Source organism: Mustela putorius, unplaced genomic scaffold (genome assembly GCF_011764305.1).
Source record: "Mustela putorius furo isolate JIRA1106 unplaced genomic scaffold, ASM1176430v1.1 tig00003858_pilon_pilon_pilon, whole genome shotgun sequence".
NCBI classification, from domain to species: Eukaryota; Metazoa; Chordata; class Mammalia; order Carnivora; family Mustelidae; genus Mustela; species Mustela putorius.
The window spans coordinates 4,211,085-4,234,945 of record NW_025422010.1 but is presented as its reverse complement, the minus strand read 5'-3'; the positions used below and the strand labels follow the sequence as shown (position 1 = coordinate 4,234,945).

The following is a 23,861-nucleotide window of genomic DNA, read 5'->3' as shown; positions in this document are numbered from 1 at the left end:
CGGTTTCCCGCCGGGGCGATTTGGCAGGTGCGCGCCGTGACTTCCGGCGTTGCCCGGGAGCCGCCGGAGGAGGAGCGGCGCAGGGGATGCGGCTGTGGCGGCGGCGGCGGCGGCCGAGCGCGGGGGGCGGCTGTGGCGGCGGAGGGGGGCGCGGGCCGGCAATGGCGCGGCGGCGCTGAGGGCGCGGGGCGGGCAGCGGCCGGAGGGCGGCGCGGGAGGAAGCAGCGGCGGTGGCTCCATGGCCCGGGCGCGCTGAGGGACGCGGCTCTCGCCTCAGCCCGGCGGCGGCGGCGGCGGCGGCCGAACAATGAAGCTCCTGAAGCCGACCTGGGTCAACCACAATGGTGAGTGCGCGCCGGGTTCGCGAAAGGCCGAGTCGGGGGTCGAGGCGGGGTCTGGAGCGGGGTCTGAGCCGCGCGCAGGCCCTGCCCTTCTCGCCCCCGACGCGCCCGGCGCCCGGTGCCCGGTGCCCAAACTGCAGGGTCGGCGGGCGCGGACTTTGTCCTCCGCCCGAGGAAGCCGGCGAGCACGGGCACGTGCTCCGCTTGTCCTCAGCGAATCCGCCCTCACTCCCGGCGCTTGCACTGAGCCCTCGGTCGCCCACCCGTGGTCCGTGGAGGAGCCGCGCCTGCCTCCGGGGAGCGGCCCTGGTCGCCAGCCAGCTCCTGCCACTCGTCTACAGCAGCCAGGATGTGCTCAGATGGTCCAGTGTGTGAAACTGGGGCCCAGTCCCCTCTGTGGCTTTTCAGTGGCGGGGTGAACACCTGCAATCTGCATGTTTCTGCCCAGCTGGTGGGACTGTTACTGCTCCTGCCAGAGACCTGAATCTGGTGACAGTGCCCCCATTTGGGGGACTATGGCTTGGTCCCCAAGGTCCCCCAGCTGAACGAACCACGTTTATGCTGAGCTGAGACATCAGGGTGGCTTGGGTTGGAGCCTGTAGGGCAAGCGGTGATCTAGGATAGGGCCTTCCTTAACCCCGTGGCGGTGGTCCCAAAGCGCACCCTGGGGGAACAGACTCTCCTAGTCCTCTGGTTGAGTGCAGATAAGCCCCCAAAACTGGTAGAGCAGTTTGTCATAATTGTACTCTGTTGGCACAAGTGCTGCAGGAGTTGGTCTTTGTTCCCGGGAGAGGTGAGCGGGGAGAGACCCCCATCCTCTTGCTGACAGCACTGAAGCCCAAGGAGCACTCCTCCAGCCTAGGGCCTGTATCCCTGATTCCAGCCTGTCTGTGCTGACAGGAAAAGGGTCACCCTGATTCTGTCTTGTTCCTCATATCTGCTTTGCAAGGCGACTAGAGGGAGCTAGTAAGGCCCCTTTTTTATACATGTGGAGCTTTTTAGTTTTGAACTTAAGCCCGTGATGCTGTAGACTACCACAACTGAACTGAACATCTATGTTCTTTCAGTCAGAAGTATTTTCTCCTTCTGTCTTCTTATTTGACATCTCTCTCATTTTTCAGGGTCCAGATGAGGTTACCTTATTCGTTGTTGTTGACATTCTTCCTGTTTTATTCCACTAGATGTGCCCAGTCCCTGTGTGTGTACTTTCCATGTGATCTCTCAGGGCAGGGGACTGCCACAGTCCCCTCTGTATTCCCTACCACATTCAACAGTACCTTCACACAAAGGGTATATGGTAAATACTGGTTGCAACAGGTAAGCTGAGGTTTGCATAATTTACAAAGACACAACTAGACTTACTGTGCATGAAAGCAAAAGTGGTGAACTTTAGTTGGGTTTTTCCAAGTGCTGATCTCCAAGAGCATTCCCTGATGTGTAGTTTGTAGATCTTTCCCTGGAGAATTGAGCAGATGTTCAGTGATTATAAATTATGGTGCTCATGAGTCAGGAAGGGAAAAATTTTGCTGTGTAAGTGAAGATCTAAAGGAATTTTTGTTTTAAAATGCTTTGTCTGGATTATTTATTTGTTTTAAAAAGATTTTATTTATTTGTTTATTTGACAGAGAGATCATAAGTTGGTAGAGAGGCAGGCAGAGATAGAGGAGGAAGCAGGTTCCCTGCTGAGCAGAGAGCCTGATGCAGGGCTCCATCCCAGGACCCTGAGATCATGACCTGAGCTGAAGGCAGAGGCTTAACCCACTGAGCCACCCAGGCGTCCCTGGATCATTTTTTAAAAGATTTACTTATTTATTTTAGAGCAGGAGTGAGAGAGGCCAAGCTGGGGTAGGCGGGCACCCAGAGGGAGAGAGGATCTTCCAGCAGACTCCCTGCTGAGCACAGAGCCCAAGAAGGGGCGTGATCCCAGGACCCCGAGATCACCCCATAGATCAATTTTTGTGTATAATCTACCCTTCTTTAGTCTTTCTTCTGTTTCTTGCCATATAATTTCTAACTTTATGATAAACTCCTTTGTAGGACACAAGTTTTATGCTGTGTAAGCATTATGTGTGTCAAGATGCTTAAGCGATTATCTAGGTACAAATGAGCGAGAGTCTGCAACCAGGCCAGCAGCCAAACATTCCAACCTGGCAGAGTGGACAGAGCACCGGGCCCTGGCCTCTTGCTGCAGTATCTCCCTCCATGGTCCTAGAATGGAATAGGATAATAATTTGCTCTGGTTTCTTCACAGTACAGTTGTGATCTTTGGTTGCATAGGTAGACACAGAAATGCTCCCCAGGCTATAAAGTGCTCTAGAAATCTAAAAGGTAGTAATAAAAGGAATTGAAACTCTGGCAGGATAGGAATTAAGTTTCCTTTCTTTTAAAATCTCCTGAAATCAGTCTCTGTCTTTTCAAGTGTTCAGAAGGACTGTCGGGGTTAATTACCACTGTCCTGAAGGACATGTTAATAATCTGGATCACTACTGAGTGGTCTTTTAAAGACTGGTAAATAGTAGGAGCTGCTGGGAGCAGGAGCTGCTTAGCCAGAAACCAGAGTTGTGGGTGGTGGCCAGTAAAATCATGCTTACTTTGGACTAACAAACCCAGAAGACCATGGTGCTGTGGAGAGTGCATCATTGCACTTCCTGGCTTCCTGACTCTGCATTCATATCTCCTGACTTGTTATGTGGCTTGAACATGCTTTTTCTGGTGTCTGGGAGTCCAAAGAGGGAAGGAGCAGAGAGCCTAGTATTTTCCCTGTGGTAGCAGTGTCCATTCAGCCATGGTGGAGAGGACAGCTAGAATAAAGCAGGTTAAAGGCAAAGGAAGAAATATCTGTTGGGATGTAAGCATACTTTCGGTCTCCATTTTCCTGGCTAATAATAGTGGTAAGACCTTTCCTCTAAGGTAGGGTTTCTCAACCTTAGCACTTGACATTTTGAACCACCTAATTGTTGTGGGGACCATACTGTGTGTTGTAGGATCTTTTGGCCTTAACCCATTGGGATGCCATTATCACCAACCCCACACACACACCCAGCTGTGACAACCAAATAGACCATCATAGTAATGGACTCCAGATCTGCTGCATCATCCATCAGAGGGTCCTGCATAGAGGGGCACTCAGTGAATTCTTCCATTCAACAAATAATGAGTACAGATTGTGTGCCAGGGGCTGAGTGCTGGAAATATACCAGTGAACCAAATGTAGCAGAGCCCCGGTGGCCAGAATCAGCCCCAGTTGAGAATCACTGCTCTAAGGTGATCCCGTAAGTTAACAAATTTTGAAGTTGTTGTATAACAGTGAAATGAGCCTTGAACATGGAATCAAACTGGATTCAAGATGCTATCATGTATTAGCTGTAAATTCTTAGGCTTGTGATTCCACTTCTAGGTAAAGTTGAGGAAATATAAAGATTTGTTCCTGTGTTTTCACCCTGTACCCAAATATAAGAAAGCTATCTGAATATATACAATAAGAGATACATGATAATATTTATCATGTATATGGAAGTATGTGCCAGCCACTGTTAACACCTACACCTATTTTACTCTGTGTTCTTGGATACAGTATTTCTTATATATTTGATTTTATTTTAGGCTTGGAGGTTCTTTTCTAAGTTAGGTTATAGCCACATATTGGTCGGAAAGTGGATGATTAGGTTTTGGGTTGTAGAAAAATGTAATTTATATGTTTAGAAAACTTCATTGAGACTCGTGGTTCTTCCCATCCCTGGGCCTTTGCTCCTGAGAGTTTCTGGAAGTCTTCACTCCTGGGCAGTGTTCATGCTCAGCTCTTCAGGGAAACCCATTCTAACCAAAAGAGACAGAACTGAAAGAATTCTTGTCCTCCCTTGGCCTCTGGCTCACACTTTGATGGCATTGTTGTATAAAGGCATTTGGCAAATTTTCAGTACTGGGGTAATTTGTCAGTTAATCATATTTGCTTTATGATTTGTGTTTTTCCTCCTGCCCTGTAATTGGATTATATTTCCCCCTACCCTGTGTCCTTCCAGAAAGGATTTCAAGACATCGTCTGAGACATACACTGATGAAAATAAATAAGTATGCTTGAAGGGGAAATGCAGGCAGGGTGGTAGAATAATGAAGTCAGCAGCCGGTGTGGAAAGGCCCTGCACAGCTGCTAAAGGGGCCCTGCAGACCTATCTCTGAGAACAGGCTAGCAGGATCCTAATAGTGATATTTTATGATTGCGTTGGTCATTAAGATAAGCCTTGCAATGTGTCTACATCAAAGGTTCTCTAACAGGCCAGTGTCTGGAAACACATTTTGTTTTCACAACTGAAGGGGGGACACTAACTGGCAGCTAGTAGGTAGAGGGCAGGACTGCTGCTGAACACTGGAGCACACAGGACATTCCCTCACAGTAAAGAATCATCTGGCCCAAAAGGCCAGTGGTGTTGAGGTTAAGAAACCCTGCTGTATGTAAGAACATCTTTACCGTTATTTGCCTTTTTTCATTTATTTGTCTCATGGTTCCAACTAGATTATAAACTTCTTGAGGACGAGAATTAGTGCTGTTTATTTGGGAGTCAGATAGTCTTATTCTTGAATTTCCGTCCTCTGCTGCTCACCAAATATGTGTTACAGAAGGGTTTTTTTTTTGGTTTTTGTTTGTTTGTTTGTTTGTTTAATCTCATTTCCTGATTTGTTAAATGAAGCCAGTAATGCCTGCTGCTGCATCTGCTACCTGTGAAGGCTCAGGGAATCTGAGCTCTCTCCAGGCTGTCTCTCACTGAGTGAGGCCTAAAGACAGTAGGTTGATTGTTTAATAAATTAATAAATAAATAAATAACCAGAATGCATCTGAAGATTCAGAAGAAAACGGGTGGGATTTTGCCTTAGATAATACACATGTGGGTCTTTCACCTATTTATGGACAAAACTTTGAACCCTTTTGGAGAGAAGGTCTGTGCTGATCATAGGTAAATAAGGCTACTCCTTTGTGTGTAGGTGGGAGAGGACCTATAGACCACATTCTAGAATACAGGGCAGGTGGAAACCAGGGCTACACAAGTGAGCCAGTATAGCCGTAGGGACAAAAGTCTGGTTTGTGGGTGTACCCTGGGGCTGAGCCTTGATGGGAAGTGGATTGTGGTAGTAGAGAAGGTGCTGCCACTGTGGAAGTGTCCGAAGCAAAGGCCTGGGGAGGGTTGGGAGCATTTTAGGAAAGGGAGTAGATGAAACAAACAGCAGGTGTTTTAGAACACCTCTGGCAAAAGGAAAACCCATTTAGGTCAAAACTTGTTGTTTTTTATATTAACCCACCTAGGACAGACCAAGTCACAGGGACGTTGCCCTGGTCAGAGCCACCATAATGAGGGACAGATAGAAGAGGCAGTGAATCTCATTTGAGGGCCAGGAATAGACCATCATAGGAACAGACTCCAGGTCTGCTGCATCGTCCGTCAGATAGAGGGTCTTGCACAGAGGCACTCAGTGATTCATCCAATCAACAAATAATGAGTACAAATTGTGTGCCAGGGGCTGAATGCTAGAAATGTGAATGAAGTAGCATAGCAGAATCTTTTGAGGAGCAGCATGTGATGCATTCTAGCCAGTAAGACTGGGAGGGCTGTCTGCTGGGGGTGTCCTGTCCAAGCAGACAGGGAGATGGAGGAAGAAAGAATTATCAGGGAGTGCTGGAAACAGGGCTGGACGGGAAGAAGTTGAGCTGTAGTACAGTGCAACAGAAGCTGCTGCCCACCCTGTCAGGGGCTCTGCAGCTAGTCCTTATGAATTGTTCGGAATTGGGGTGAAGAACCAGGGCTTTCTAATGCACATCTACAATCATTGGGTGCAGGCTGTCCTGGGGAGGGGACCTGATCTTAGTCAAAGCAGTTCTTCCACTAAGGGTAGGTCCTCTGTGGAGAAGACCTCAGCTGGAAGTTTACACAGGCTGCCAATACTCCCACAGTTGGAGGCAGGAGCTTCATTCCTGGAGGGAGGGGACCTGGCCTGGTACCACAGCATCCATGACAGGCGTGGTGGAGAAAGGCAGCTGTCTGAGGGAGTTGCATTACAGGCAGAGAGAACAGCCAGAACTTGCCTGGCGGGTTTGAGGAATAGGACCAATATCTTGTGATTGGAGTGAGGCTGGAGCAGCAGATGGACAAGAGCACTAAGAGGTGAGGCTGGAGAGAGCTGTGGATGGACTGGGAGGACCTTTTGGCTGCAGGACTTCTGTTCCTAGTGCCACGTGAGCAGAGGAGTAACAGTGTTCTGATGTGACTGCTAAAGATCTTCCTGACTTCTGCACTGGGACTAGGATGGGTTTGGGGGCAAGGGAGAGATTTGGGAGACCCATTAAAAGGCAGTCACAGTGATCCAGGTAAGAGATGACTGTGGTTTGGACCAGGGTAGTGATGGAGGTAATAGTGCTGATGAGAAATGACTGGACTCTATGTGAGGGTACACATATTATTTTTTTAGATATAACTTACGTATGTTATTTTATACAGTAATTGTATATTATAATTATATAAAATATGTAAATTATAAACATATTTAAGTATAATTTACATAGCAATATGCACAGTTTGTATACAATTTAATGAATTTCAGCAAACAGATACACACTCTTATTCATTCCCAACTCAAAATACAAACATTCGCACCTCTCTAGGAAGTGTGAGTTACAGACATACTGTGAAGGTAGAGTCACCAGGGTAGAATGTGGGGTGTAAGATGGGGTGGCTCCCATGGGGGTGAAGGGCAGGGTTGTTGTCCACTGAGATCAGTAAGAGAATAGAGTAGACGGAGCAGAAGAGCCAGGATTCAATTAGACGAAGTTGCCTAAATGAGGCCACCACACAGGGCTTCCCCCAGGGTCCCATTTGATAAATGGCTTCTTCACCTTCTCCCTTTTGAAAATACTAGAACTCCATTCTAGAGCTATTTTTAAGGAATAGGACAAACACCTACATTTTGGCCAGAGACCATTGCCATATATAATTATACTAGGATACATCTGTCTAATGGTGTATGAGTGGATATGGATAATGAAGCATTTTGTGATTAGGAACTTAAAATTATTTCTCATATTATAGGAATACCTGTTCAATTTAGGGAAAATTAGAAAATGCTAAAACTTTCCTTATATAGTCTTTGAGACCATTTGGAAAAAAATAAATGGATAACGTGGTGCTTTTAAAAACACATTTTGTTTAGTGTACATATTACAATGTAAAAGTATCTACGTTCTTTTTTTTTTTTAAAGATTTTATTTATTTATTTGACAGAGAGAAATCACAATTAGATGGAGAGGCAGGCAGAAAGAGAGAGAGAGAGGGAAGCAGGCTCCTCGCCGAGCAGAGAGCCCGATGCGGGACTCGATCCCAGGACCCTGAGATCATGACCTGAGCCGAAGGCAGCGGCTTAACCCACTGAGCCACCCAGGCGCCCCAAAAGTATCTACGTTCTTTAAGACCTTAGCCAAATCCCTAATACTGTAGCACATTCAGTGGTTTTATTGTATAGCCTCCCTCCAGACTTCGCATTGCACATATAACAAATGGGTAAAATGTTGCTTTGTATTTTCTACTTAAATAAGACTGTACGTTATTTTCTCCATCACCCCCCCCTTTTTTAAATTGAGGTATAATATATAGCATTAATGTTTCAGGTGTATAGCATAATGATTGCATATTTGTATGTATCACAAAATAATCACCATAGTAAGTCTAATTAACATCTGTCACTGTACATAGTTACAGGTTTTTTTTTTTTCTTGAGAGGAAAGCTTTTAAAATTTACTCTCTTAGTAACTTTCAAGTATGGGATACAGTGTTATTAACTGTAGTGTTATTTTCTTAATTGTTAAACAGATAACTAACATTCCCTGCCCGCAAAGAAATGTTTTTAATTGCTCTTAATTTTCGAGTGGAGCTGTATAGAAGAGATGATGATGTTTGGAGAAATCCATTTTGCAGATAACTTGTAAAGAATATCTCTGTTCTGTAAAAGTAAAGGGGAAGAGACGCCAGGGTGGCTCAGTCATTTAAGCTGCTGCCTCAGCTCAGGTCATGATCTCAGGGTCCTGGGATCAAGTCCCACGTTGGGCTCTTTGCTCAACGGGGAGCCTGCTTCTCTCTCTGCCTCTGTCTGACACTCTGCCTGCTTGTGCTCTCTCTCTCCCTCTGACAAATAAATAAATAAAATCTTTTTTAAAAAAAAGTATGAAGAAATAGTGACTGTTACCAAAACTTTCTAGGTTACACATTGGCACATGCTGCAAGAGAAGTGATTAAGATTCATAAATGATATACCTGTGACTTTCTTTTACTTTAGTTTGTGGCAGCACACACATGCACATCCACACACACACATACACACACACAGAACAAAACAAAACAAAATAATTGCATGATTGCTACAGCTTCCTTCCTGTGCTGTGTTTTGAATCTTTCAGCCACCTTATATCTATGAGATGTCATCCTGGTAGGGCTTGCTTAAGAAGTCTTTGTGGTTGAAATTGGTAGAGATACCAGCAGCAAATGGCTTTGTGACAGGCCAGGGCCATGCCTCCCACTTGCAGGTGTTTGGAAATATCTGAGTCCTCACTTCAGGAGATGAGGAGCCTGTCTTTCAAAGATTGGGATCCTAGTGACAATGAAGGTGTTTTGAATTTTAGGTCTCTGCTGCAGTCTTTCTCCAGCCATTAATAATAAGTATTTATTGAGTGCCTACTGTTTGCCAAGCCACAGCTCTAGGTACCACGGTGACTCTGTGACTAAAACAGGCAAAAATTCCTGAGCTCCTGGAGTTTACATTCTGATGGTTGGGGTAGACAGACATGCAATAAAGGAAATTATACAGTGTGTAAGAGATTGCTAAGACAAAAGTAGATGAGAATTAGGATTGGTTGTGCCAAGTTGAGGAAGTAGTACTTTCAGGTAGGGTTGTTAGGGCAGGCCTCAGTGAGAGGGCGACATTTGAGCAAAGACTGAAAGGAGGTGAGAAAAGAATGTGTATCTGGGAAGGAACCAGTGCAAGGCACAGGATAGAAACACTCCTGTGCAGTCTAGGAACAGAGGGAAGGCAGGGCATGGGGCCAGTGTTTGGGGGAGGAGGCAGAAAATGAGGCCGGAAAAGTCATGGGGAGTGGGGCTTTTATGTTGGGCCTCTTGGCTTCCCCTGTACCCAGTATGATCTTTGCTGGTGGGGAGATGATGGGTGGAGCAGGTTTAGGCCAGAAGATCAGGAGTTCCATTGTAAAGAAATTGAAGGTGAAATGTCTACACATGGCTGGATAGAGAAGTGAGCTGCTCGTTAAGAGTGCTTAGGTGCAAATCTCTCCAGAGAGATGGCTAGTTGCAGATTTGCATGTTACCACCTGCATAAGGAGTCAGTTTTATAGACAGCCACTGATGTTTTGATATTTGCTTTTATTATATATTACTATACAGAGACATAGTTAGACCATGTATATGTGTGTAGTTATTTATTTATTATTGAGATAGTTGTAGATTACACATAGTGGAATGAAACAATACTAAGAGGTTCTTTGTACTCTTTTCCCAGTTTCTCCCACTGGTAACATTTTATAAAACAGCAACATAATATTACATTGACATTGATATTGAAACAATCCATCTGTCTTACTCAGACTTCTCCACTTGTATTTATACTCATTTGTGTTTGGGTACGTGTTTAGGGTTTGTTTGGGTTTCTGGGTTTTTTGTTTGGTTGGTTGGTTTTAGATTTTATTTATTTGGGAGAGCAGGAGAAGGAGCAGTGGTTTCATGCTGAGCACGGAGCCTGACACAGGGCTTGATTGGAGGATCCTAAGATCGGGACCTAAGCCAAAATCAAGAGTCAGTGGCTTAACTGACTAAGCCACACAGGCGCCCCCCTGGTGTTTAGTTCTATACAATTTTTCACTTGTATAGGTTCATGTATCCACCACCATAGTCAAGACACCGAGCAGTTCTAATTAATCCTTTTATAACCCTTCCACGCCTCTGTACCTTATAGATAGGTAGGTAGGTAGGTTGGTAGGTGAGTAGAGTTATATAGATATATATAGATATATTGGTTAGGTTTGGTTTTAGTTAGCATTCTTTTAAGTTTTTTAAGTTATGTTAAAATATACAAATACACAAAATTGACCATTTTAACTGTCTCTCAAGTGTATAAATCAGTAGTGTTATGAGTGTATCCGCATACTGAGAAGTCACTATTGTGGAACCAGTCTTCAGAACTTAGTCATTTTGTGAAACTAAACTATATACACCTTAAGCAACAACTCTTCATTCTCCCTACCACCACTCTACTTTCTGTCTTCATAAATTTGACTGCTCTACAGACCTCATTTAAGTGGCACCATGTATTATTTGTGACTAGCTTATGTTAATTACAACATTTTCAGGGTTCATCCATGTTGTAGAATGCATCAGAGTCTCTTTCCTTTCTAAGGCTGAATGATATTCTGTTGTATATATTATATATATACCACAGTTTGCTTATCCATGCATCCGTCAGTGGACACTTATATTGCTTCTACTCTTGGCTGTTGTGACTAATGCGGCTATAACATGGGTGTACAATATCTCTTCAAGACCTTGCTTTCAGTTCTTTTGGATAGATGCCTGGAAGTGGAATTGCTGGACCACGGGAAATTCTGTTTTTCATTTTTTTAAGGAATGCCCATACTGTTTTTGATAGCAGCTGTGACATTTTACCCTCCCACCATTGGTGCACAAGATTCCATTTTCTCCACATCCTCACCAGCACTTGTTTCTCTGTCTCTCTCTAATGGTAGCCAACCTAACAGATGTAAGGTCATAATCTCATTCTGGTTTTGGTTTGCATTTTTGTGGTAGCTAATGATGTTGAGCATCTTTTTACAGGCTTATTGGCCATTTGTATATCTTCTTTGGAGAAATGTCTGTTTCTGTGCTCTCTATTCTGCTATGCTGGTCTATATGTCTGTCTTACGCCAGTACACACTGTTTTGATTACTGTAGTTTTGTAGTTAGTTTTGAGATCAGGAAGTGTAAGACTTCAACTTTGTTACTTTTCAAGATTCTTTTAGCTATTCAGTGTCCCATGAGATTCCATAAGAAATTATAGGATGGGTTTTCTATTTCTGCAAAAAATGCCATTGCTGGTTTTTGTTTTGTTTTGTTTTGTTTTGTTTTGTTTCAAGTGAACTCTACCCCCAACACAGTGCTGGAACTCAGAACCCTGAGATCAAGATTTGCGCGCTTGGTACTGACTGAGCCAGCCAAGCATCCAATCACTGTAGTTTTGATAGGGATTGCATTAAATCTGTAGAGCTTTGGATATTGTTGACATCTTAACAGTATTAAGTTTTCCAGTTTATGAAGACAAGACTTTTTCCTTTTATTTGTGTCTTTAATTTCTTTCAGCACTGTTTTCTAGTCTTTAGTGTCTTTAGCCTTCTTGGTTACGTTTATTATTTCTAAGTATTTTTTTATTCTATTTTAAATGGAATTGTTTTCTTGGTTTCTTTTTTAGATTTTTCACTTGATGTACAGAAATGCAACTAATGTTTGCTGATTTTGTGTCATTCAATTTTACTAAATTTATCTTCTGGACTCTTTAAGGTTTTCTGCATAGAAGATCATGTCCTTTGCACCCACCTTATATTTTAATATTCTTTTGTAATTTTTTTCACTTAATAAATGTTTTAAACATTTTCCCATGTTTCATATTTTGTTACAAGTTCACCAACATTTGTTAAAAGTGAGTGTTAATGGGGTGTATAGGATAAGCCCTTCCAGGAACAATGTACAGTGGGCAAAGGGCTCAGGTTCCCCTGAGCTTCCATTCCAGCAGTATGTACTCACAGATGTTCAGTTGGATCTGCCCAGTGAGCTTTCAGGAGCATAAAGACTCAAAGACAGGAGCACAAACCAAAGATCTGAAGGCCACTGAGAGTGCTAGCCATTCTTGTTTGGGCCCTCCCTGCTTCTCTTTGGCCAGTCTTCTCTGTTCAGACTAAGTTCCACATTTGGGCCTCCTCCAGGAGTCTTTTACCCAGATACCAAGGAGGAGGATGCTGTCTGACCACGCCCTGTCAAAATTCAGCTTCTGTACCTTAATTTTTATTCCTGCCAGAGAGAGCATTCATGCTGCAGTTGTCAGATCAGCAACCCCCAGGCAGGGAATATGGCCAACTATCACAGTTCCGGGGAGAGAGTGACAGGAGGGTGTTCTGTGTGGTCTGAGGAGGGGTGCAAGAAGGTGTCCAAGAGGGGTCACCTAAAAGCAGGTCCCCAAGGAGAATGGGCTTTGGTAGGTGTGCAGGGAAAACATGCCACTTCATTCGAGGATGTGAAATTGCCTGGTGGCTCTAGGGCCCAGGGAGTGGATTAATTTTTCTTTTGTCTCTATTTTTAAAAAACAAAAATTAAGATTTTATTTATTTATTTGACAGAGAAACAACAGAAGCAGAGGAAGGGTCAGAGGGAGGAGAAGCAGGCTCCACACTGAGCAGGAATCCTAATGCAGGCCTCGATCCCAGGACCCTGAGATCGTGACTGGAGCCACCCAGGCACCCTTGTCTTTGTTTTTGTACAAAGAAAGGTGGAATGCAGGAAGCAGTTAGGAATTCATCTTTAACATTGTGCCACAGGAAAAGTTCTCTAACTAATCAGACCATAGATCCTTTTCCTCTACTCTGCCTCAAAGAGCCCTTTAGAAAAAAGAGGTCTGTTCCTACTGTGGGTATGTGAACCGCTATATTCCTTAGACTGAAGAGTCTAGTGCTGGAAAGAAGTAGAGAGTCAATACCATGCTGGTGGCTTTGAGTAGCCATATTTCATCAACTCTGTGGCGCATCTCTACAGAAGGAAACATTACCCCAGTCACACCTTTCACCAAAGTAAGTACATTGTGATCTTAGAAATGTTCACATGTGAAATGTGTGCATCTTCGAGGCAATGTGGCACAGCATCTTAATCTCTCTGAGAAGGTACTTGTAAGGGTGACTGTGTCTTCCACACCATTCAGATTGGAAAACTGGTATTTGGAGGCATTCAGTAACTTACTCAAGGCTGCATAGTTGTTGAGTGGCATGGCTAAGAATTCTACCGAGGCATGTTCATTGTTCACACCCAGGACTGTTCCCTGCCCTTGTTTCTGCCTTCTTCTGGAGCCTTGAGGCCCCCTCTGGTCTTACCAAAAGCCCATGCTCCACGCAGCTATGTGGTGCTGAAATGTGAATTTAACCTTAGCATTCCCTTGCTTCAGAGGTAGCTGTAAAGGAAGGTCTGTGTTCCTCAGCAGTGTCTTGCTAGGCCCTACCCATCCTCCAAGCCTCCTCTCCCCCACATTCTGCAGCAGCTTGTCACAATTATTCTATATTCTATGCCATGTCCCCTCTGCCTGGAATTCCCTTCCCTACTCTTCTGGCTGACTCCTCCTCAGACTTTGGGACTCCCTTCAGTTGTGATTTTTGTAGAAAGCCCAGGGTGAGTTAGGTAGCTTTCCACCTGTGCAGACACCCATCCCTGGGAGCTTCCTGAGGGCAGGGCTGAACCTTTATTGGCTTTACCTTTCCTCAGCTTAGTCCCATAGCAGGCTCATAGACAACCACAAAGGTGGATGGATGAGAAAAGATCCCATCGATGCTATGAGTGGGTGTGGTGGGGAAGACTTGGGCTGTGATGGCTACCTGTGCAGCAATGCTTCTCTGCTTACCTAGGCTCTGCTTTGTGTGCTCTTGTGGAGTCAGGTTTGTTTCTGACTTGCATATAAGTCATTTCGATGTGCTTCTTGAGGGGCATATAATACAATGTCTCACAGACTTACGGAACTGAAAAGCTCTCCTGTGGCCAGGTGCCTGCTCCCCACTGATGGATGGCCTTCTCAAGACTCTAGCTGAGTCAGCTAGAACCTTTTTGGTGAAAATGACAAATATGTAGCTCCAGTTGCCCTAGGCAGGAAACTGAATTAATTAGCATAACAAACTACCCCTAACCTTGCTGGCTTAAAACAATAGCTATTTTATTATTTGTTTGTGATTGTGAAACCTGGCCAGGCTCAGCAGGGACATCTCATCTTAGTTTTGCACTGTATCTGCTGGGATGGCTGGAATAGTTTGGGGCCAGAACAGTTCACCCTGGGTCCTGTTTCAGGGCTCTCATTCTCACTGTTGTCTGGGTTCTTTGACCCTTTGACCCTGGATTCTTTGGCCAGCTTGGGGGGGTCTCAGCACAGTGACCTCAGGGTACGTGGACTTCTTATATGGCAACCACCTGATCACTGGAGCCAGACAAATGCCATAGGGCTCTGGCTTCCTCCAGAGGGCAAAAGTTGAACTGCTGGACCTTCTTTAGGCTTAATCTCAGAAGTGGAGCAGCATCACTTCAGTCACATTTTCTTAGTTAAAACAGATCACAGAGCCAATCCAAATTCAAGGAAAGGGAAGCTTGCAAAGGCAGGAGTCCTGAGAGATGTGTTTCACCAGAGCCTAGCCAGGCAGCAGTCTCCCCAGGCCTTGGGACTGAGGTGTCCGGGGTGATCGAAGCTCAGTATAGCAAGTCCAAGGCCATGTCCAGGTCATCAGGACAAGTTGCACATGTGTGCACAGCTCTCACTCTTCCTCTGACTCCCTACTTCACCTTTCACCTGTGGGCTTTGAATCTTTTCCCTCCAGGCAGTGTCATCAAAGGCCTCCCAGCATGTCCAGGCATGTCCCTTCCCAGCTTCATCTGAAGGGGCAGCACATTATATACTTAAAGCTGAGCATCCAGTGTGCCCCCTCAAGCTGCATGACCTTGGGCAACTTCCCTAAGTTTTGTGCCTTGGTTTCCCCCTCTGTCAAATCAGGATGTCAGAACCATCCATTTCACCAGGTGGTGTGAGATTTAGAGAATACCCGGGACTGTGCTGCCTGCATGGCTTGAGGGGCCACATCAGACGCTTAGTAGAGTGTGTCATGAACTGGGAAGGAGAGCTCCACAGGGCTTACCCCACTGTGGCTCTGCCTCTCCCGGAAGGAGTAGCTGGCTGGCACCTACGGGGGCTGTCCCAACTCATTCTCAGCACTAGACGCCATGGTCTGCACAGCTCATAGCCCTAATTGTCCTTTATTTTTTCTTGAGGCTTCCTTGTCAGGCACTTGTCGTGCCCCAGATGGTCAAGAAACCCACTTTCTTGCTACTGCTTCCCTCCTAGGACCTCAGCCTCTGGGAAAGTATGGCACATTCTCAGCAGCAGTGTGTCAGGCTCTCTGGCTTAACACACGAGACAACCACCTGACCCAGCAAGGGCATGGTGTGCCAGTGTAAGTCTGAGTGCATAGGCATAGGAACACCAGTGTTAACACTTCCAGTCTTTCTTACCCGTATTCTCAGTCCCTACCTTCTTTTTACCTACTGTACATAGTTTTCTGTATTCTTATCTTGAAGGCGAAGATGGGGCTAATTAGGGTCTGCCCATCTGGACTGTGGAAGAATAGCAATAGCTCTCTCTCCTCGGGTCCTTGTAAGTGTGCTCCACTGCTGGTTCTGGCTCCTTCCAGGCTATATAGAGTTCCAAGCTGTGTTGGGGCTTGTCTTGGGAATCCTCGGAGTGAATGCTCAGGGCAGACCAGGGCTGAATTTCCCGTATGTTTGTGCTCCTTTTTTTTAATTTTTTTTTGCACTAGTTGTCATTTATTTTTGATCTACTAAAAAACAGTGAAATGTTTGACATGTCCACCAGAAACAACACATTCAAATAACATGGAAGAAAATGTCTGTGAATGTCTTTTTTCTATTTAATCGTCTTACATACTGTGCTCGCTTCGGCAGCACATATACTAAAATTGGAACGATAATCGTCTTACATACTTATCTAACTGGCAATTTTGTAAACATATACTTTAATGTCAAGATTCAGGTTGAAACATCATTTTCTTACAAAGATTGTGAATTGAAATGTCGTCATTGGGTTTGCAAGTTGCCACACCAGTCCCTCTCAGCCTTTCCTGCCTGCTTCTACAGTAAAGGAGTTCTGGTTCACAAAATAAGTCAGTCTTGGCTCCCCAGCAATTACATTTTCACTTTTCCAACACAAATAAGTTTTTGAAAACTAACTTGCTAACAGGGCTACTGGTGCAAATTTATTCATAACCAAAGAGAACAAAAGACCAAAGCGGTTTTGTTCCTATTCAACACGTCATAGAGCAGACGGACTACCTATGGGGGGACAGAGTCCTGGAGGAAGGCAATCAGTAGCAGTTTGGCTAAACTTGATCTGTCACTGTAGAGCTCTGGCTCTTAGGTGTGGACCTGGAGGTGACTGAGGTTCTGGGGAACCTGGCTAGAGCTGCCAGCATGGCAGGGTCCTGCTATAGTAGCCTTTGTTGTTTTGAATTTCAGTAAGTAATAGAGATGAAATAGTATGTGATGCAATTTCCAACTTTGTTTGGGTTTCTACTTGTTCTCTGAGACAAAATAGGGCCCTTGCATTTGGGACACCTGCTTGCTAGTGTCCTTACACAGCTGTTTCACCCTACTGTGTAATGACAGGAAGGAGAGCACACTTCTTGTCTGTGGAAGCTCAGGCTCGGTTTGCCTGTTAGGGGTTTGGCTCTGTGGAAGAAGATAAAGTGAGCTTCTATTCCTTGGGGCCTACACTGGCCATTGCCTTTTTGGGTACCAGTATTTGATTTTCCGTATTTGGACAGTAACCCTGGCAAGACATTCAGCTTTTAGGCGCCATCGCCTGCTCCTGCCCCACCCTGCCCTGTCTCCACTTGCCATCATGTGATTCTAGAGCTGGTAGCCCTCCTTCTGGTGTCCATGCCAACTCCTTGGGTAACGGAGACAGCATCCTCAACCAAGAGATTCCTTGGCAGCAGCACCTTGTCTGTATTAGTGATTGCTGACGTTCAGTCTATTGTCATGCATCTGATTTGTCACTGAATAAATGTTACTGAGCCACCACTTATCAGGCCTTTGCTAGAAGCTGAGGTTATGGTGATAAATTTGACAACAATTGACATGCCACTCTTAGCATGGAAGCAGACTGGTTAGCCCGACAAATGCCACAGGGACCAGGCCCCAGCAACACTTCAGTCTGCTGGGTTTCAAGCTGTCATGACGCCTTATCAGTCTGGTCCACCAAGCTAGCCACACCACTTCATGGGCCCTTGGTGTGGGTCTGCACCCTGTGGGGACTCCAGGAAATAGTAGCTACAGTTCTTCCCCCTGGAGGGACTGAGCCTCCAGTTGAACAGAGCACATCCTATAAAGGAAGTTCAGCCATAGGAGAGGCCAAGAAAGCTGACTCTCCACAGACTTCGATGCAACACAAATATATAGGAGGGCTTTTGGAAGCAGAAGGATGAGGGAAGTGATAACTGTGGCCTTGGTCAGCTACTGGTCCTACCCAGCTGTCAGCAAGGCAGAAATGCCAGGGTTCTTGTGTCTAGGCTGCCAGCCAAGTGCAGGTCCATGGGATGGAGAGGTAGCTGAAGATGTAGCTCTGTAAGTCAGAGCTGCTGTCATAAACAGATCATAGCTTTAACAAATGTGTGTCCCCAGAATGTGGCCAGCTACTGTCTATTGGACCTCTGTGCAAATGCTCAAGCAATCTTTGGACTCAGTTCTAATGACAGAACACTTTGTTCCCCTTTGAGACTCAGCTATTTAATGTCACTTGGAGAGTCTTCCTGCAGTTTCTACTTTAACTAAAACTGTTAGATCATTCCACTCTTAGAAGGAATTTATCGGCAGCCTATTATTTTTTCCTAGGAGCAGCGATTAGAGATATTACTCAAATAACCACTGTTTCAAACATTTTGACTTTGTTGCTATTCTCCAGTGGATACAAGCCAAGATAGATGTTGTGTGTGTGTTTTTTCCCTTTGTTTCCAGGAAAGCCAATTTTTTCAGTTGATATTCACCCTGACGGGACCAAATTCGCAACTGGAGGACAAGGTACGTTCACAGAGTAACAGAAGGAGCACACACGGTCCTGACACCTTGCTCTGCTTCTCCTGGTTGCCCACTGAGCTGAAGATAGAATACTTTCTTTTTTTAGATATAGATAGGACTCCATTTAAAATATACAATTATAATCTGTTATCTCAAAACCCTTATTTTTTGCTCTAGTGTGCTTGCTCCATATAAATATTTCAGTAGTGGGTGTATCTTTCTAATTCCTGTTTATTGGGTTAATATTCAAGTCATTTTGAATCCCCAAATCCCAGTTTATTAAAGGTGGCAAGTGGCAGGTGGTCCCATGGATAGATCCCCAGCCCCTGAGGCCAAGGTTAGGTCCTCATCTTTGTTCTGGCAGTACTTTCTCATCTGAAAAAGGGGAAGAAGTGGTTAAACTAAAACTACTGAGTTAGTCATGTAGTTATAAGGCCTTTTCTGGGCTCAGAGGAATTCAGCTAAGTTAGAGAAGAAGTATGCTGTGGGCAAGTAAAAACACCTGCGCCATTTGAAAATACAGCCCATAGTATTATTAGCATGCTTCATCGGTGTTACAGTGTCACAGTAACAGTGCTGCTTGGAAAGACAGTCATTTTTCAGGCCAGGACACCAAGATGTATATATGATGGAACAAGGTGGCATTCCCACAGATCTTAGCCCCTGACAGCTTCACTGTAGAGCAGTGTCTTCCTCTGGCCAAGGCCTTCCTAGACAGCACCCGAAGAGTGCTTCTGTGAGTTCTAGGCCCTTGGGCCAGGTGCTACAGGGTGGGTTGTCTATGAGCTTCCTGCTGCAAGGGTATGCAGGGGACCCTTGATCTCCTTCCGGCACATTACGGACTGTACCTGGAAGGTACCCACTGATGTCATCTATGACTACTGCATTAAGCTGGGGGACAGGGTTTTTTTCCTCATCCATAGGAAGAGACATACCTTCCTACCCTTCTCAGTATGTAGTATCAAGAAGAGCTGTTTAGGAAATATTTTTATATACTGGCCAATAGGCAGTTTCAGGTATGCCTTATGACAATTCTGACATGTCCATTTGTAGGCATTTATTGGTGTTTCTTCCTCTGTAGTAGTTAAATGAGGGGCCAGACTTTCATCAGTTATCAGTAGGTGAAAAGCTTAGAAAGAAAAATCATTGTAAAAGAAAAGAAAAAATCATTGCCAAAATGCATAGATTTTTTTTTATTTTTTTTTAAGATTTCTATTTTATTTATTTGACAAACAGAGATCACAAGTAGGCAGAAAGGCAGGCAGAGAGAGAGGAAAGGAAGCAGGCTCCCTGCCGAGCAGAGAGCCCAATGTGGGGCTCAATCCCAGGACCCTGGGATCATGAACTGAGCCAAAGGCAGAGGCTTTAACCCACTGAACCACCCAGGCACCCCCATAGATAAAAATTTTTTAGCTGGGTTTTATATCACCTTATGATCCAGGATCCATAAATGCCCTCTTTTGGTTGCTCTCCCATCTATAGGTGACAGCAAAGGGCAGATAAGAAGATAATGAGCCTTTTTCCTGTATACAGGGCACATTTCATTCAGACGTGGGTCTCAAAGCATCCAGTCAGCTCTAGGAGCGGCCCTTGACTCCAGGCAGCACCTGAAAAGGGATCAAAGTACTGGCAGGAATGTGCTGTTGCCCTTGGTTGCTAGGGTTCCCATGCACAAACCTGAAAGGGTCCTGGGACATCAGTTTTTCCAGCTCTTCAACTTACAGATGAGAAGTCTGGTTCGTGGGCAGGGATGAGGACCTTCTAGGGGCTCCTGAGGGATCTGTTGTAGAGGACAGAGTAGAGCTCAGTCCCCTCCTAATTTCTAGTCCAGAGTTCTTTTCAAAGTCAGGTTGGCTTCCCGCTACTACTAAATCCATATGCTTTTTGACCCCCTTCAGCACTTAATCTTTCTTCATTTCTTTTCTGTAACTTAAATTAATGATGCAAATTTAGTCTCCTCCAATCTTGTCCATTATGATTTATGAAAGCTAAGTAAAGACTGTGTCTCAGAGTTAATATCAAATTTCTACTTCTACTTCTTGCACATTGAATTTTTTCTGCTCCTTCATTCCAGGACAGGATTCTGGGAAGGTTGTGATCTGGAATATGTCTCCAGTCCTCCAGGAGGATGACGAGAAGGATGAAAATATTCCCAAGATGCTTTGCCAGATGGACAATCACTTAGGTATTACAGAGTGGCCCTTTGCAGGCTTTGCGTGTTGGCAGAGTGCCCAAGGTTAGCACATGTGTTTGTAATTAGAAAGATAAGGCCCCGTGCGGCGGTAACTCCCCTCGGCCTGCTGTCTGAAGGCACAGATGTTGGCTGCACACCTGGGTGAGTTATTCGGCAGAAGACTCGGCCCGCCCACAGAACCATCTTTGGACAGTCTGCAGGTACCTCTGGTGATTTCCTGCTCATGAGTCGTTACTGCCTGATTCCATGGGGCTTTGGGGCCAGCGACCTGGAAGCAGTAGGGTTCTGGGGAAGGGTATCTTAAAGACAACTCACCAAAATGTCTCAGATTGCCACAGTGTCACTCTGAGACCCTCTGCCAGGATCCTTTTGATGGTTGGACAGTGTTGTGGTTTCCTTTCCTATATTTAGTGCCGTAGTTTCCTGCTTCTGAGCATCAGGGTGACTGTATCTGGCTCTGATTTCCAACCTAGCTGCCTTCCCTGAGATGCTCCATTAACAACTATGTCCCCTTCCTTAGCTCTTTGTGTTCTTGCTCTCCCAACGTGCCTCAGTGCCCTCTGACTTGGAGCATAAGTCATTCGCAGGCCATGTGTGGGCTACAACTTGGATAGTGTTCCTTGTATTGCAGGGTTCCCAAAGGCCGAGCTGTGAGTGCTCCCAGACGCTCTCACCCATCAGGGGCCTAGGAGGCATTTCTCCTGGTCTTAATTTATAAGTGCAGAACCAGTCAACCTGCAGTGCTGACAAGTTTGGAAAATCCAAATTTAAAAAGGCCACAGATGGGATGAAGTCAGAGTTTTATGCTCTAACAAGCTGCTCCCCTGAAAGTTTTGTGAAGGGCCTCTCAGCCTTTTTAGTACATGCCCTCATTTCAGGAATTCTCCCTGCTCAGGAACACATCTCATCATGAGATAGCCCTTTTGAAATAGAGATTTAGTTATAAGTTTTCATGGAAATCCACCTCCTGTTGATTGTTTCATCCAGCACTAACACATCTCAGGTTATGTAGACTTCCCCTCGCCAAACTCTGTTCTGATCATTTGTTATTACAGTACAAGTACAGTACAAGTAGGATAGTATTTAATCTGGATTGTTCTTCTGGGACTCACCCACAGTGGATGCCTTGAATAGTTGAGAGAGAATAGGTTTTATAAACCCTTTGCATCTTGCCAGACTCTGCATAAAGCAAATTGGGCATGACTATTGGATTTTCATCACCCTATTTTTTTTTCTTCCCAGCATGTGTGAACTGTGTGCGGTGGTCAAACAGTGGGATGTATTTAGCTTCTGGGGGAGATGACAAACTGATTATGGTGTGGAAGCGGGCTACGTAAGCATCATTTTCCTTTCTTCACATTTTATTTTTAGAAGCTTCTTTGCTGGTCTTAATCACAGTCACCTTTCCCCATTCTGGCACTGAAGTCCCTAGAGCTCCAAACTTCCTGAGTAGCAGGAAGCACACATAGGCCTGGAGCCTCTGGGGCCTGACTAGGGCTTTGAGAAGCCACCCACCTGCCTGGAGACCTATTCAGTCGCCCCCTCCCAGGCCTGCAGCATTTCCACCTGAAAAGGAATATTTAATCCTTTCCATTGCTGACATTGGTAACTTTGTTTATTTTGCTCTTCAAATGAAATTTCCCAACATACAGAATAGGTTAAAGTCAAAGTGCTCTGATGGAATGGGGGGGGTGGTATCTGGAGCCTGCCCTTTTTGCCACTCACCTCATTCTCTATCTGCCCCACCCTGGGACTCTAAGGAGCCCCCTTTGAAAGTGCCTGCTCTGTACCCATAATGAACTAACCATCACGTAGAAAACTTTTTCTTTAAACCTAGGCAGAGTGTCTCGGGGTGCGTCTTGGGACTCTGTTCCATAACCAGCTCCCCAGGTGACTCTGGAAGCTAGTCAGACTAGGGAACCAGACCCTACCCCACTGCTTAGCCAGAGTGGCCCTTTGGCCGTGGCCATGAGAGCAGAGGCGTGCTATTTCCTTTGGCCCACTTAGTGAGCTCCTTCTGTGAGTTGATAAAGAGTTCTGTGGGAGCAGAGTGTGTTAACAGAGGCTCTGTGCATCAGTGGTATCAGCACCACCTCCATGGGGACCTACCTGACTGCTTGCATGGCAAGCAGTTAGTACCCGGGCTTTGACTGCTTTGCAAGAGAGTTTTAAAAAGACTGTTGGCTTTGCTGCTTTAGTCAATGTAAATAATGAATTTAGCAGATAATTTGGGAATCTGAATAAGTATGTGAAAATCACCATCCAAAAAAGCCATGATTAATATTTTGGTATTTTTCATGTGTGTCTTTCTGATCCATTTTCCATGCATAGATGATATCGATATTACATGTATTTTTTTTCTTTATATAGTGATATTTTCATATTGTATAGGATGTCCTGTGGCCTGCTTCTTTCATTTAATTATATTTGGTGAACATTTCCCCATACAGTGGATAGTCTCTTACCACAAGATTTGTGATGGCTATGTAGTATTTCATTAAGTGCATGGAACATAACTTACCTAATCAGTCCCTTTTGTTCAACAATTTGATGCTTTCTAGCCATTGTCTGGTTTGCTTTGTTCTGTCTGCCATGATAAGCCATGCTGCAGTGACATCTCTGTGCCGTGCCTCGAGTATGCTTGGAGTGCCTTTCTGACTCCTCTTTCACACAGGTACATCGGCCCCAGCACCGTGTTCGGCTCCAGTGGTAAGCTTGCCAATGTGGAGCAGTGGCGATGTGTCTCTATCCTCCGGAGTCACTCAGGCGGTGAGTGGGGCTGCCTTTTGGGATGGGCAGCCCTGGCAGCTGTCTGCAGTCAGCAGCAGCACCTCCATGGCCTGGTGGACTGTTTCGGTCCTTATAGCAGCCTTGCATCTGGGTCATCCCTCCCCATCACCATCGGTCACACCCTGCCTGTCCCTCAAGGTCTGTGCAGTCACTGTCCCTCTGCCTGCCTCCAGCTGCATTCAGTGTCCCCACTCCTGCCCTCATTGGGTATATGTTTATATCTTCAATGTAGAACTCCCCACGTTCTGCCGTTTATCCTGGTGAACTGAATCACTACCTTCATCAATGGATCACTAAGTCTGTAAGCACACTTTATTTATTCCACAGAAACCAGCACACATGAAAAGGGGCCTGATGAAAAGTTTTTTACCTGACCTTGAGTATATTTGAAAAGTGTTTAATGGACTTGAAATGGAAAGGGACACATTTTACAAATTTGAACTGAAGAAGAGGAATGTCATTCAAGAGTAGTTAAAAGCCATGTGCTGTACATTCAGATGCCAGGATGCTAGAGTGACTATACCTTGGAAAGCCTGTGGTCTAGCCCAAGAATGGCCTGAAGCATTTCCCAGACAGGGAGAGCAGAAGCCAGAAAGGCCTGGTGCACATGGTGGGTCA

At 45.2% G+C, this 23,861-nt stretch overlaps 1 protein-coding gene across 7 annotated transcripts in view; it reads left to right on the top strand.

Annotated features, from left to right (window-relative positions):
* Positions 1–156: 156 nt before the first annotated feature.
* Positions 157–23,861, top strand: part of LOC101689074 (protein HIRA) — an 84,636-nt gene continuing 60,931 nt past the window's right edge. For 3 of the 7 annotated variants that reach the window (XM_045065301.1, XM_045065303.1, XM_045065305.1), the window contains exons 1-5: positions 157–344; positions 18,200–18,262; positions 20,334–20,444; positions 21,696–21,786; positions 23,128–23,222. In XM_045065301.1, the coding sequence (XP_044921236.1) occupies positions 308–344; positions 18,200–18,262; positions 20,334–20,444; positions 21,696–21,786; positions 23,128–23,222 (397 nt within the window). In that variant the 5' untranslated portion in view covers positions 157–307. The other 4 variants (XM_013051338.2, XM_045065304.1, XM_045065302.1 and 1 more) reach the window with 2 other exon arrangements.